The sequence below is a fragment of the Somniosus microcephalus genome, chromosome 11 (assembly GCF_052327205.1).
Source record: "Somniosus microcephalus isolate GS21.2 chromosome 11, FLI_Smic_1.0, whole genome shotgun sequence".
Classification (NCBI taxonomy): Eukaryota; Metazoa; Chordata; class Chondrichthyes; order Squaliformes; family Somniosidae; genus Somniosus; species Somniosus microcephalus.
In genome coordinates this window covers 52939383-52955548 of record NC_140997.1, presented here as the reverse complement: position 1 = coordinate 52955548, position 16166 = coordinate 52939383, and the positions used below count along the sequence as shown (strand labels likewise).

Genomic DNA, 16166 nt, shown 5'->3' with positions numbered 1-16166 from the left:
GTTTTCAAGTTGAACAGAAATGTCTCATTTCCTTCAGATTGTAGGATGTCTAGTATGTCTGCTTGCATATCTGAAACATGAGCGTTAAATTAACTTTGGTTTCATTCCCATTAAGCAACAGAATCTCTACCATTATTTTATGAATTTGCATTAAATGTCTTTAAATAGTGGTTGTACTGCTCCAAAAAGAGGATTACTTCAGCTGCAGTTGTACAAATATCTACACAGTGGTATGGGCCCCTAATACAATTTATTTCATAGAAATAGTGAAAGCCTAAACACATCTGGAGCTGTAAGATACAGAATAATGTCCTCATCAAACTTCAAACTTGGAAGAATAGAAGCAATGCATGAAATGACATCCTGACCAGCTACAAGGAGTGTAGGGAAACGAGGACTGGATAGATGCCAGAAATATGGCTCAGTTTTCAACCTATTTTCTGTGTCAGCTGACGTAGTTTGTGTATCTGCACGCATGCTACAGAAGGTAGCTTGCACTCTGCATCTTCCCAGATGGACTAATTGAGATGAGAAACATCCTGTGATTTGAGATGCATCAATTATATTTCAGACACTGCCTTGCTTGCGTTTTTAGCAGGATCATTTGGATTTCGGTGCGTGTGTCGTTCATCTTTTCACAGTGGTCACATATCACTAACAATGCTACGCTATACAAAGAGTTGGCTTTGTTTCTTGCATAAGCTTAATCTATTCATGAAGATAGTGATGATGTGGATGAACTGTGCTAATATCTAGAGGAATTAAACATCCATAAGAACTGTCACGTGGACTGGCCGTTTTAAAGCTTTAGCTGTGTGTTGGTTCCCCTCCCCCCTTTCCTCTGAGGCAGAGTGGATATGAGGAAAGTAATGAATGCGTGTGTCGCAGGGACAGGAATCTGAACGAGATGCCAACCTTCTCAGTCCTCTACAAGGGAGCTGTGATCATTAGCAGGTAATAGATGAGAATCTGTTAAACTGTCCATTGCCTATTTTCATTTGAAATCAGTGCACACGGAAGGCTTCAATTTTGATATTCTTTAACAGTATAATCATGCAATAGATTAATACTGCCGAGGGCTTCAGCAATTTTGCTGCGATTTAACCTGTGTTTGAACTCAATCAATGGTTTTTATCTTATTTGCCATTCTTTCTAGTTCTGATGCTCCTGGTTGGAATAAATCAGTGAAATTGTAATGAGCTAGATTTAGTTAACAGCCTAACGGTGCATGACATTTATCCAATAGCGATCATAACATGATCGAGTTCAACGTAGCGTTTGAAAGGGAGAAATGCAAAACAGCTACTAAGATTCTAGATTTGGGTAAGGCCAACTTCAACGGGATGAGACAGAGACTGTCCACAGTAAACTGGGCAAATCTGTTAATGGGTAGAATGACAGAAGATCAGTGGGAAGTGTTCAAAAAAGAATTCAAGGTGGTACAAAACCAGTTTATACCCCTGAGGGGCAAGAACTCTATTTGCCAAGAAAAACCCAGCCATGGACAACTAAAGAGGTGAGGGACAGTAAAACTGAAAGAAAAAGCATGCAAAGATGCAAAAAATAGCACAGATACTGACAAATGGGAAAGATACAAAGAACAGCAAAGGGTCACAAAACAGACAGTAAGAGCTACAAAAAGGGAGTATGAAAAGAAACTTGCAAGGAATATCACAATCAACACAAAGAATTTTTACAATTACTGTATATTAGGAAAAAGAGGGCAGCCAGGAGCAATGTTGGCCCCTTAAAAACTGAAAGCGGTGATATTGTCAATGATAATAAGGAAATGGCGGCTATGTTGAATAATTACCCAAGGAAACTAATATTAAATCAGGGACAGGGACTCAATAAAATTAACATAAGTAAAATAACAGTAATGAAGAAAATAATGGCACTAAAGAGTGACAAATCCCCAGGACCAGATGGTTTCCATTCAGGGTTTTAAGGGAAGTATGTGAGCACATTGCAGATGCCCTAACTATAATCTTCCAAAGTTCTCTAGATTCAGGAAGCGTTCCTTTAGGTTGGAAATTTGCGCATGTCACTTTGCTATTTAAGAATGGCGAGAGAGAGAAACCAGGGAATTATAGACCAGTTAGCCGAACATCTGTTGTCGGGAAATTACTAGACTCTTTAATTAAGGATAGGGTGACTGAACACATCAAAAATTTTCAGTTGATCAGAGAGAGCCAGCATGGATTTTTGAAAGGTAGGTCATGCCTGACAAACCTGATTGAATTTTTTGAGGAGGTGACTAAAGTAGTGGACAGGGGAATGTCTATGGGTGTTATTTATATGGACTTCCAGAAAGCATTTGATAAAGTCTCACATAAGAGACTGTTAACTAAGCTAGAAGCCCATGGAATTGAGGGCAAATTATTGACCTGGTTAAGAAATTGGCTGAGCAGCAGGAGACAGGCAGTAGGCAGAGGATTTGAGTATAAGAGTAAAGACGTCTTACTGCAATTATATAGGGCCCTGGTGAGACCACACCTGGAGTACTGTGAGCAGTTCTGGGCACCACACCTTAGGAAGGATATATTGGCCTTGGAGGGAGTGCAGTGTAGGTTTACCAGAATGATACCCGGACTCCAAGGTTTAAGTTATGAGGAGAGATTACTCAAATTAGGGTTGTATTCCTTAGAATTTAGAAGGTTAAGGGGTGATCTGATCGAAGTCTTCAAGATATTAAGGGGAACAGAATAGGGTAGCTAGAGAGAAACTATTTTCTCTGGTGGGGGATTCTAGGACTAGGGGGCAGAGTCTAAAAATTAGCGCCAGACCTTTCAGGAGTGAAATTAGGAAACACTTCTACACATAAAGGGTGGTAGAAGTTTGGAACTCCCTTCCGCAAATGGCAATTGATGCTAGATCAATTGTTAATTTTAAATCTGAGAGTGATAGATTTTTGTTAACCAAAGGTATTAAGGGATAAGGGCCAAAGGCACAGTTAAGTCGCAGATTAGCCATGATCTCATTGAATGGTAGAACAGGCTCAAGGGGCTTAATGGCCGACTCCTGTTCCTATGTTGCTATGAAATTTGAAACACAGATCTCCTGTTTATCTTGAGCCAATAGTTTTTGTTACATTGTTTGGGACTAATTGGGAATGTCACATGGTTTTGAGTAGTGCAAGATGTGGGGAACTGATGTCCACAACAAGCAACATGCAGATCTATATTAAAACAGCAGCATACTTCATCTGCTGGAACTATCCGTGACAGGGGGCAACTTTTAAAGAGTCAATTTCTGTTTAGTGAATTCTGGGGGGTTATTTTGGTGAAAGGGTGAAAAAAGGCTCTAAATGGGTGCCGTGCTAATAAGACACGCCTGTTTGAAAGTCTGGATTTAGCACGTAATTTTGGTCCTAATTTCTGATTACCATAATTTGAACTTGCCTGGAGGTGCTCAAGCAGACAACTGCAGGTTTAGCACTCAAGCGCCGATTAGACACAATTTTCGTAGCGCTGTATGTGTGAGCTCCATGCACCCACTTCCACTGAAGGTGTGGAGTGTGCTGGCTAACACACAGCAGCACATTTCTGGATAGCCCAGGGACTGAGTGAATGTGCGCACATGTTCTCAGATGCAGCACTGGAAGTCCTGGTGGAGGACTTCTAGAGGAGGAGGGATGTCCTGTACCTGCAGGGGAGAAGGAGTTCACCTCGTCCTCTTGTCCCTCTCTCTTGCAGCAGCTGGTGCTGCTCTGCCTTGCCTCATGTCCTTCTCCCATTCCTCCTGCAGACCAAGGAGGACCCCTAGCAAGATGCCAATGACCAAGCACTCCCTTTCGCCTGGTGACTCCTATAAGGTAGAGTAGCACAGCAGTCACTCTTTTTAGATGAAGTCCTCAGAGAATTTCTGGAATAAATGTTGATTGAGTGTTGGTGAAGTCTTGACAAAGTGTCCCAGAAAGTAGAATGCTCCATAAAGGGACATACTCCCAAATGATCTTGTAATCAATGCCCTCCTGGTTCATGGAACTGCTTGGCTAACAGTTGATAGTTCTGTTGCATGATAGGATGTATCAAGAGCCCAAACAAGGTAGAAAGTTCCTGTAAATCCAACTAAGAAAGAAAGAACTAATACAAAAAGAAAGTACTGCAGATGCTGGAAATCTGAAATAAAAACAGAAAATGCTGGAGAAACTCAGCAGGTCAGGCAGCATCTGTGAAGAGAGAAACAGAGCTAACGTTTCGGGTCGATGACCTTTCATCAGAACTGGAAAAAAAGCAGGAAATGGAACAGATTTTTAAGCAAGTGTAGTGGCTGGGAAATGGGGGAGGGGATGAAAGATAATAAGGGAAGGCCTGTGATAGGATAGAAAGCAGGAGAGGTTAAGAGACATTGAGAGACATTAAGAGATATTCAAGGCAAAAGGGGATGGTAATGGGACAGGTTAAGAAAGAAAGAACGTGCATTTATGTAGCAACTTTCACGATGTCCCAATTTGCTTTACGGCCAATTGAAGTACTTTTGAAGTGTAGTCACTGTTGTAATGTAGGAAACGTGGCAGCCAATTTGCACACAGCAATGTGATATTGACCTGATAATCTGTTATAATGATGTTGATTGAGTGGTTACATTTTGGCCAACTCCTCTGCTCATCTTCAACATAGTGGCATGGGATCTGTTACGTCCACCTGAGGAGGCAGACAGGGCCTCGGTTTAACATCTCATTTGAAAGGCGGCACCTCCTAAAGTACAGCACACCCTCAGTACTGCACTGTTTTACTGTGTTAAAGGCGCTATATAAATGCAAGTTGTTGTTGAAGTGTCAGCCTAGATTATGTGCTTGAGTTTCTGGAGTGGGGCTTGAAACCATGACCTTGTGACTCAGAGGTGAGAGGGCTACCATTGAGCCATGGCTGACACTTAAACACATGATGGGCAGCCCTCATTTTATCTGGTGCAAAGTACTATGGTTACAAGTTGATTTTTAATCCCATTCACATTATACATAAGAGCACCAATGTAAAGCTCAAAACAGTCTGTTGCCATTTTATTATTTGTTCTTGGGATGTGGACGAAGTTGGTAAGCAGCATTTATTGCCCATCCCTAAAGGCCTGAGAAAGTAATGGTGGGCCTTCTTCTTAAACTGCTGATGTCCTTGCGGTGATGATGGCCCCATGATGGTGTTAGGTAGGAAATTTCAGGATAGTGGCCCAGACTTACCTGGAGACTTGCACCATTGGAATGGTGCATCTACGGCATTGGGTTCCTTTCACACCGTAAAAGTCCCAGGAAATTATGGCGTAAGTGAGCTCGTGTCGCACTACAATTTTGTGAGACCAAAACCGTGGAAAATTGATTATCGTAGCTCCACCCCCCAGTCAAGTAAATGGCGATCATGAATTTCCTGGATCTCATAGAATCATAGAATGGTTACAGCATAGAAGGAGGCCATTCGGCCCATCGAGCCCATGCCGACTCTCTACAAGAGCACTTCAGCTAGTCCTACTCCCCTGCCATTTCCCCGTAGCCCAGCAAATGTTTTTCCTTCAGGTACTTATCCAATTCCCTTTTGAAAGCCTCCTATCAGGGAGGAGGAGTGTGAAATATTAGATGAAATAAACATAGTGAGAGAGGAAGTATTAAGGGGTTTAGCAGCTTTAAAAGTGGATAAATCCCCAGGCCCGGATGAAATGTATCCCAGGCTGTTAAGCGAAGCAAAAGAGGAAATAACAGAGGCCCTGACCATCGCTTTCCAATCCTCTCTGGCTTCGGGTGTGGTGCCGGAGGACTGGAGGACTGCTAATGTGGTATCCTTGTTTAAAAAGGGAGAAAAGGATAGACCGATTAATTACAGGCCAGTCAGCCTAACCTCGGTGGTAGGAAAATTATTGCAAAGAATTCTGAAGGACAGGATAAATCTTCATTTAGAAAGACACGGATTAATCAAGGATAGTCAGCACGGATTTGTTAAGGGAAGGTCGTGTCTGACAAACTTGATTGAATTTTTTGAGGAGGTAACAAGGAGGGTAGATGAGGATAGTGCATTTGATGTAGTGTATATGGACTTTAGCAAGGCTTTTGATAAGGTTTCACATGGCAGACTGGTCACGAAGTTAAAAGCCCATGGGATCCAGGGCAAAGTGTCAAGTTGGATTCAAAACTGGCTCAGAGGCAGGAAGCAGAGGATAATGTTTGATGGGTGTTTTTGTGACTGGAAGGCTGTTTCCAGTGGGGTTCCGCAGGGCTCAGTACTAGGTCCCTTACTTTTTGTGGTATATATCAATGATCTAGACTTGAATATAGGGGGTATGATTAAGAAGTTTGCAGATGATACTAAAATCGGCTGTGTGGTTGATACTGAAGAAGGAAGTTGTAGACTGCAGGAAGATATCAATAAATTGGTCAGGTGGGCAGAACAGTGGCAAATGGAATTCAATCCGGAGAAGTGTGAGGTAATGCATTTGGGGAGGGCTAACAAGGAAAATTAATACACATTAAATGGTAGGACACTGAGTAGTGTAGAGGAACAAAGGGACCTTGGAGTGCATGTCCACAGATCCCTGAAGGTAGCAGGCCAGGTAGATAAGGTGGTTAAGAAGGCATACGGAATGCTTGCCCTTATTAGCCGTGGCATAGAATAAAAGAGCAAGGGGGTTATGCTTCAACTGTACAAAAAAAATTGTTAGGCCCCAGCTAGAGAAATGCATGCAGTTCTGGTCACCACATTACAGGAAAGATGTGATTGCACTAGCGAGGGTACAGAGGAGATTTACAAGGATGTTGCCGGGAGTAGAGAATCTTAGCTATGAGGAAAGACTGGATAGGCTGGGTTTGTTTTCCTTGGAACAGAGGAGGCTGAGGGGAGACCTTATTGAGGTGTATAAAATTATGAGGGGCCCAGATAAAGTGGATAGAAAGGACCTATTTCCCTTAGCAGAGGGGTCAAAAACTAGGGGGCACAGATTTAAAGTAATTGGTGGAAGGTTTAGAGGGGATTTGAGGGAAATTTCTTCACCCAGAGGTTTGTGGGGGTCTGGAACTCACTGCCTGAAAGGGTGGTAGAGGCAGAAACCCTAACCACATTTAAAAAGTACTTGGATGTGCAGGGCTATGGACCTAGAGCTGGGAAGTGGGATTAGGCTGGATAGCTCTTTGTTGGCCGACGCAGACACACTGGGCTGAAATGGCCTCCTTCCATGCTGTAACTTTCTATGATTCTATGGGCTGAAAATTCAGTAGGCTTAGCGCCCCATTTGGGGCGCTGGAGGGCCTAGCGCCGCAGTTATGGCCAGTTTGAAAATTCAGTGGGGCCCTTCCGTCGGCGTTACACCGGTTGCGCTGCGCCGGCACCGATGACGTCATCGGTGTGCGCAGCGTCCCGGTTGCCGTGGTGACGGGCCCCAGCGCCGAAATTGAGTTGCGGCCGCCTCGCCCGTGGCAGCCGCAACTAAGATTTTTTCAACCGAGTCTTCCCCGAGCTAGCGCCGGCGCATTAAGGTCGCGCGGTGGCCGGCCGCTTTCCCGCCGGCCGCCTGCCCGCACCTCCCTCCCCGGACTCCTCCACCCCCCCCCTCACGGAACAGATGCGTCTGGCCTGCAAGCCCGGCACTTGTCCGAGGTGCCGGGCTCATTTTTTTCAATATTTGAACCGACAGCGGGCGGGTGCAGGCAGCTCCTCCTTAACTGAAGGAGGAGGCCTGCACTTCCCCAGCCTGCCGCACCGCATCGGGTCCCGCAGCGCCGGATTAGCGCCGCAATGCGGCAGTCAGCGCCCATTGGGAGGCGCTCACGCCCGCCAGTAGCGCCGGCAGCCGTCTGGGCGCGGCGCTACTGAATTTTTGGCACGCGCAGGGGGACTTAGCGCTGGCGCTAAATTTCCGGCGCTAAAGCCCTGGCACGGCGCCAACTCAATTTCTAGGCCTATGATTCTATGATTGAGTCTGCCTCCACCACCCTCTCAGGCAGTGCATGCCAAATCCTAACCACTCGTTGCGTAAAAAAGTTTTTTCTCATGTTGTCTTTGTTTCTTCTGCCAATCACTTTAAATCTGTGTCCTCTGGTTCTTTACCCTTCCACCAATGGGAACAGTTTCTCTCTATCTACTCTATCTAGACCCCTCATGATTTGAACACCTCTATCAAATCTCCTCTCAACTTTCTCTGCTCTAAGGAAAACAACCTCAGCTTCTCCAGTCTATCCACGTAACTGAAGTCCCTCATCCCTGGAACCATTCTCGTAAATCTTTTCTAAAGTCGCCTCCGATGACATCATCATTGCTGCTGCATTTAAGGTCTGCAACAAGCCTTGCTTCTTCTGCAGACTGCCAGCCTTTTGGCCTTTGCAGTGAGAGGGTCCTGGAGGAAGAATGGCCAGCCAGAGACCTAGGTCTGCTCCCAGGTTCGATGACGTTGCCCTGCAAGCTCTAGTAGAGGGAGCAAGAGCGCATAAAGAGGTGCTCTTCCCTTCTTTAGGGAGGAAGAAGCCTCCCCAGCAGACCAAGGCTGTGTGGATCCAGGTGGCAGAGGAGGTCAACTCTTTGTCAATAACCCGCAGAACCTGGCTTCAGTGCAGGAAGAGATTTCATGACCTGCGCACTGGAAAAGTGAGTATGAATTTCCCATCACCCTCAATCTGATCCCCATTGCCTCTCCTCACCAGCACTCAGCTTTAGCAATCTCTTCCTCCACATCCCACTTGACACTGACATCCATGCACCCTTACCCATTCCCTCTCTCTCTATGGTCACATTCACCTAACTATTTGACTATGCAGCCCTCACACTCTCTATCACTGTGATGCTATGAAAACAACTGACAACACACAGGGAGGGCCCTTGGTCTTGCACTCTCACTCCATCTTTGTCTCCTTCTAAGTATCTATGCTATGGATTCTCTACACTCACTCCTTCATTCTCACTCAACCTCCACTTGTCTCCCTCATTGCAGGAAAAGAGAGCTCATAATAAGAGGGAAAGAGCGAGGACAGGAGGAGGGCCACCCTCAGTAGCCCAGCTCACCCCCTGGGAGGAGGCGGTCCTGGAGGTCGTGGGAGTGGAGGAGGATGCACAAGTGGGGGACGGACAGACGGGTGCATCACAGCAAGCTGGTGACAGAATAGTTTTCCATCTCTCTTAATGACATTGCATGAGTCGCTGATAATGATTCTGAAGCTCTAACAGATGGACATATGATCATCTGCAATATGCAATGTGCATGTAACCTTGGCATCACTGACTCTTTCCTTTAATCCCCCACAGGACCATCGCAAGCACCCGTCCCCACTAGCCAGGAGGAAGAGCCTGAGCATCCAGACTCCTCAGAGGAAGCTGCAACCTCTGAGGGCGCAGCGTCAGCAGAATTCAGCGCACCCAGCACCAGCGCAGACACGCACGCCTCGGTGCGACCTTCACGAGATAGAGTAGTGTTGTCACCTGGTGTATCACAGCTCACAAGTGAGCATCAGCAGATTGTGGAGATAGGGACAGCCGTGGAGAGTCTGAGTCGGAGGGCGCAGGACTCTGCCAGCTTGGCTCAGCTGCATGTCGACCCTCTGCCTCTGGGTCCATCCATAAGATCAGCGGTGCTGGAACTCCAGGAACAGATGCAGGAGTCTCTGGCAGGCTTTGTCTCCAGGGTCGCTGCGAGTGTGGAGCGAATGGAGGAGTCCATAGCAAACATGAGCAGAGCCTTTGTGGAGTAATTGGCACATGAACGCATCACCATGGAAAGGATGGTAACCTCCATGGAGGTGATAAGTCACCAGAGTGCTGAAAACATGGTGAGTGTTCTGAATAGAATGACATCTCTGGAGGAGCGATGGTCATCTATTGAACAGAGAAACCAGACCTTCATGGAAGTCCTTCTGAGTAGGACTGCCAGTGCAGATATGGGTCCCCATGGCCCCCCTGATGTGCAGAAAGGTGCTCTCAAGCCACTTGCAAGCGCTGAGGAGGACCTGACCCATGAGAGGGAAGTTGGTGGCAGACATCAAGGAAGTGGGGGCTCCTCGCCAGGCACTCACACTTCCATGCCACTGCAGAGCCCTGGGTCAGAGCCCCAACAGAGTCCACACCCATCTGAGATCGGCGTCTCAACCCCTGCACAGCCGCAGGAGCAGCAGACTGTTGCCGAGCCCTCACAGGTTCACAACCCCAGAGGACGCCTGCCAAAGGTGTCGAGACAGGAGCAGCAGAAAAGTGAGCAAGCGGCCTCCACATCTGCTGAAGCCACAGGGGAAGCACCACGTAGGAGCACGCGTAAGAGAAAGATACTGCACAAATAGTCACAAGGGTAGTCACTTGGGTGAAATTTGATGTTTTATGTTAAAAAGCCATCAGATGATTACTGTAAATAAAAAATCTGATGGCTACTGCTGTAGTTGTGGCGTATGTCATTTTGCTAATGGGACTTCCACATTGAGGGCTTAGGATTACTTGGTATATGCCTCAGTTGAGGAAGCGCTCAGTGAAGTTGGCGAGAGGGGTTTCCCAGGGGGTCACACTAGAGATGGGTGTCAGGCTCCAACCTTCCACAGCTGTGGTTATGCCTTCTAAAAGTTACCCCAGACCTGAGACAACAAAGTCCTGCCACCTGCAAATGATGGCTGATCAAATATCCTATTTAATGGTGGAGCTGCAGCTAATAGTCAGCAATCCAATTGTGCTCCCACCAGGTTTCACTGTCGTGTTTCAGAACAGGCGTAATTCACGTCGGAAAAGGGTTAAAATCACCAAGGCCTATCAAAATGGTATTATAGAGGCAATTTAGTGCTTGTTAAGGGCTTTAACGGCCTATCCCGCCTCTTGGAGGTGGGACGGAGACAGGACCAGTAGATATGATTTCATTAAAATTGCTTTGAGGTGGGCTGGAGGCAGGGTTGGGCCTGCCCGCCAGTTTTTGCAATTTTAACCCCCCCCACACGCCACCAATCCCGCCTCAACGGCCTGATGAAAATCGAGCTCAAAACTCCAGTTGAGGCTGGATCAGTGTTTTATAAAGGTTCATCATAACTTCCTTGCTTTTGTACTCTATGCCTCTATTTATGAAGCCCGGGATCTTGTATGCTTTTTTAACCGCTTTCTCAACCTGCCCTGCCACCTTCAACAATTTGTGCACATATACCCCCCAGGTCTCTCTGTTCATGCACTCCCTTTAGAATTGTACCCTTTAGTTTATATTGCCTCTCCTAGCTCTTCCTACAAAAATGTATCACTTCACAGTTTTCTGCATTAAAATTCATCTGCCCATTCCACCAGCCTGTCTATGTCCTCTTGAAGTTTGTCACTCTGCTCCTCACTGTTCACTATACTTCCAAATTTTGTGTCATCTGCAAATTTTGAAATTGTGCCCTGTACACCCAAGTCCAAGTCATTTACATATATATCAAGGAAAACAGTGGTCCTAGTACCGACCCCTGGGGAACACCACTGTAGACCTTCCTCCAGTCCGAAAAATAATGGTTAACCACTACTCTCTGTTTCCTGTCACTTAGCCAATTTTGTATCCATGCTGCCACTGTCCCTTTTATTCCATGGGCTTCAACTTTGCTGGCAAGCCTATTTTGTGGCACTTTATCAAATGCCTTTTGGAAGTCCATGTACACCACATCAACCGCATTGCCCTCATCAACCTTTTCTGCTCATCAAAAAACTCAATCAAGTTAGTTAAACATGATTTGCCTTTAACAACTCTGTGCTGGCTTTCATTAATTAATCCACACTTGTCCAAGTAACTGTTAATTTTGTCCTGGAATATCATTTCTAAAAGCTTCCCCATCACCGAGGTTAAACTGACTGGCCTTTAGTTGCTGGGTTTATCATTACGCCCTTTTTGAACAAAGGTGTAACATTTGCAATTCTCCAGTCCTCTGGCATCACCCCCATATCTAAAGAGGATTGGAAGATTATAGCCAGTATCTCTGCAACTTCCACCTTTACTTCCCTCAGCATCCGGTCCTGGTGACTTATCTACTTTAAGTACAGCCAGCCTTTCTAGTGCCTCCTCTATCAATTTTTATCCCATCCAGTGCCTCAACTATCTCCTCTTTCACTATGACTTTGGAACATCTTCCTTGGTAAAGACAGATGCAAAGTACTCATTTAGTGCCTCCATGCATAGGTCTCCTTTTTAGTCCCTAATCGGCCCTACCCCTCCTCTTACTGACCGTTTACTATTTATATGCCTATAGAAGACTTTTGGATTCCCTTTTATGTTAGCTGCCAATCTATTCTCATACTCTCTCTTTGCCCCTCTTATTTCCTTTTCACTTCCCCTCTGAACTTTCTATATTCAGCTGAGTTCTCACTTGTATTCTCAACCTAACATCTGTCAAACACCCCCTTTTTCTGCTTCATCTTACTCACTATCTCTTTTGTCATCTAGGGAGCTCTGACTTTGGTTGTCCTACCTTTCCCCCTCATGGAAATGTACCTCGACTGCACCCAAACCATCTCCTCTTTAAAGGCAGCCCATTGTTCAATTACAGTTTTGCCTGCCAATCTTTGATTCCAATTTACCCAGGCCAGATCTGTCTCATCCCACTGAAATTGGCCTTCTTCCAATTAAGTATTTTTACTCCAGATTGCTCCCTGTCCTTTTCCGTAGCTAATCTAAACCTTGTAATACTATGATAGATGTTTGAAAGGATAGAAAGGGGAAAGGGGGAGATGGAGTAGCTGTACTTGTTAGGGATAACATAATTGCAATAGAAAAAAGTGACGCACCTATCAGCAATACAGAAATAGAATTCATGTGGATAGAGATAAAAGATAATAAAGGATCAATCACACTAATAGGGCTAGTCTACAGGTCACCTAATAGCAGAAAGGAGGTGGAGGAAGAAATATGCAATCAATTTAGGGAAATGAGTAAAAAACATAGAATAATAATCATGGGGGATTTCAACTACCCTGATATTAATTGGAAGAGGTAGGTAAAGAGGTTAAGGGAATGGAGTTCTTACAATGTGAACAGGACTCCTTTCTAACCCAATATGTAAAAAGCCCAACAAGGGAGGATTTGATATTGGATCTAGTAATGGGAAATGAACCAGAGCAGATAAGAGAAGTAAAAGTAGGGGAACATCTAGGCAATAGTGACCATAATATAATAAGCTTTAAAATAATAATTGAGAAGGACCTAAGTATGACGAAGACCAGGGTAATAGATTGGAGAAAAGCTGATTTTGAGGGGCTTGAGAAAAGAACTTGGGAAAATAAAATGGACAAAAATATTGGCAAACAATGATATAGAACAGCAATGGAAACATTTAAAATGGAGTTCAACAGAGTCCAGGAAAATATATATTCCACTAAAAAACAAGAACAAGCTAAACGCTAATGAGACACTATGGATGAATAAAGACTTAAGGGGAAAATTGAGGGTAAGGGAAGAGGCATACATTAAACACATGGACAGCAGGGGAGAGCATGATAAGGGAGAATATGAAGAGATTAGGCGAGAAGTAAAAAAAACCAATTAGGAAAGCAAAGAGGAACTATGAAATTAAATTATCAAGGAACATAAAACAAAATAGTAAAATATTTTACAGGCACATCAATAAAAAAAGGAAAGTCGGGATGGGAATAGGGCCACTAAGGGATGGACAGGATAATACCACAGGTAATGATAGAGAGATGGCAGAAATATTAAATAATTACTTTGCTTCAGTATTTACCATGGAGATATAATAGGTGGACATAACATTGGTTTATGAGATTAGTAATGAAATAACTGCATTTAAAATAAAAAGTAGAGAAATATTAACTAAACTAATCAAACTCAAAGAGGAAAAAAACCCTGGTCCGGATGACTTACAGCCACGCATTTTAAAAGAATCTAGGAAAGAGATAGCAGAGGCATTATTAGACATATTTAATAATTCATTTAAAAAGGTATAGTGCCAGAGGACTGGCAGATTGCTAACATAGTGGCCCAGAAATTTGGGTCGGAGGCTTCCCGCGGGTGCAAGCCTCCGTCCTGCACTTACCTTGCGCGCCGGCCGTTGAGCTGTGGGCCCGCGTGGAATTGCGATCCTGGGCCTCCTCCAACTGCCGGCGCACAGTGCTTGCGTATTCCAGGGGCGCAGTTAATTCGATGTGTCCCCTGGGATCACATGGGCCATGGAGAGCCAATGGTAGCAGGGAATGCTTCATTCATAAGTTTGACAGGAACTAAATACTATAAGCCCCAAAACATCACTATAACTTCAAATAAAAAAAAATTTAAATCACATTTTTAAAATAACTATAAATTACATGAAATAACTATTTTAAACAATCATTTAAATTTTTGAAAAAATTAATTACCTTTTCTAACGGGGTTAAGAATAAACTTAACTTTCTTTAAAGTATTTAAAAATAATAAACCTGTGGAAAAAATGTTTTAATTTTAATTAATTCACCACTTACCTTCAACAAGGGTGGTAGAGAGAAAATGGGGAATTACAGACCGGTAAGCCTGACATCGGTAGTGGGGAAAATGCTAGAGTCCATTATAAAGGATGTAATAGCAGAGCACTTGGGAAAAAGTGACCGGATCGGACAAAGTCAACATGGATTTACAAAGGGTAAATCGTGCTTGACTAATCTACTGGAATTTTTTGAGGATGTAACTGGTAAAATAGATATGGGAGAACCAGTGGATGTGGTGTATTTGGATTTTCAAAAGGCTTTCAATAAGGTCCCGCATAAGAGATTAGCATGTAAAATTAAGGCACATGGGATTGGGGGCAAGGTATTGACTTGGATAGAGAACTGGTTGGCAGACAGAAAGCAAAGAGTTGGAATAAACGGCTCTTTTTCTGAGTGGCAGGCAGTGACTAGTGGGGTACCGCAGGGATCGGTCCTTGGATCCCAGCTATTCACAATATATATTAATGATCTGGATGAGGGAACTAGATGTAATATCTCCAAGTTTGCAGATGACACAAAGCTGGGTGGGCGTGTGTGCTGTGAGGAGGATACCGATAAACTCCAGTATGATCTGGACAGGTTGGGTGATTGGGCAGAAGCATGGCAGATGCAATATAACGTGGATAAATGCGAGGTTATCCACTTTGGTGGCAAAAACAGGAAGGTAGATTATTATCTGAACAGCAATAGATTGGGAGAAGGGGAAGTGCAACGAGACCTGGGCGCCCTTGTGCACCAGTCGCTGAAAGTAAGCATGCAGGTGCAGCAGGCGGTTAAGAAGGCAAATGGTATGTTGGCCTTCGTAGCGAGAGGGTTTGAGTACAGGAACAAGGATGTCTTGCTGCAGTTGTACAGGGCCTTGGTGAGACTACATCTGGAGTATTGTGTGCAGTTTTGGTCACCTTATCTGAGGAAGGATGTTCTTGCCATGGAAGGAGTGCAGCGAAGATTCACCAGGCTGATACCTGGGATGGCAGGAATGACGTATGAGGAGAGATTGGGTCGATTGGGCTTGTACTCGCTGGAGTTTAGAAGAATGAGAGGGGATCTCATCGAAACTTATAAAATTCTAACAGGACTAGACAGACTTGATGCTGGAAGGATGTTCCTGATGGTCGGGGAGTCCAGAACCAGGGGTCACAGTCTAAGGATAAGGGGTAAGCCATTTAGGACAGAGATGAGGAGGAATTTCTTCACCCAGAGAGTGGTGAACCTGTGGAATTCTCTACCACAGAAGGCGGTGGAGGCCAATTCATTAAATATATTCAAGAAGGAGTTGGATATATTTCTTAAGGCTAAAGGGATCAAGGGATATGGAGAGAAGGCAGGAACAGGGTACTGAATTTGGACGATCAGCCATGATCTCATTGAATGGCGGAGTAGGCTCGAGGGGCCGAATGGCCTACTCCTGCTCCTATGTTTCTATGTTTCTATGTTACCTTGTTAAAAGCAGGCCTTGCGCCTGCTTTTTACATGTCTAACTTCTGGAGACTTACCTTCCCTGAGAAACCTGGAAAAAAAACGTAAGTTCAATGCGCACGCGCTGCCTCTCCCGCGCACGCATTCCACCTCTTAACCCCTTCTTTCAGGGGAACAGAAGTGCCGGTTTCCCACGCATGCGCAGTGCATGCACGAAACCGGCACTTTCGTTGGGCCTACGCGTGAGTCACCCGTGCGTACTCACGCGTTGGAACCCGAATTTCTGGGCCAATATTTATATTTATGAAGGGAGACAGAACATGTCCCGGGAACTAAAGATCAGTCAGCTTAACATTGGTGGTAGGAAAAATAATGGAA

At 44.8% G+C, this 16166-nt stretch overlaps 1 protein-coding gene across 1 annotated transcript in view; it reads left to right on the top strand.

Annotated features, from left to right (window-relative positions):
- Positions 1-735: 735 nt before the first annotated feature.
- The window catches only part of LOC147110564 (syntaxin-binding protein 4), a 200326-nt gene continuing 184895 nt past the window's right edge, over positions 736-16166 (top strand). The window contains exon 1 of the mRNA XM_086000649.1: positions 736-954. Coding sequence (XP_085856775.1) covers positions 908-954 — 47 coding nt within the window. The 5' untranslated portion in view covers positions 736-907. The remainder of the gene's footprint in view (positions 955-16166) is intronic.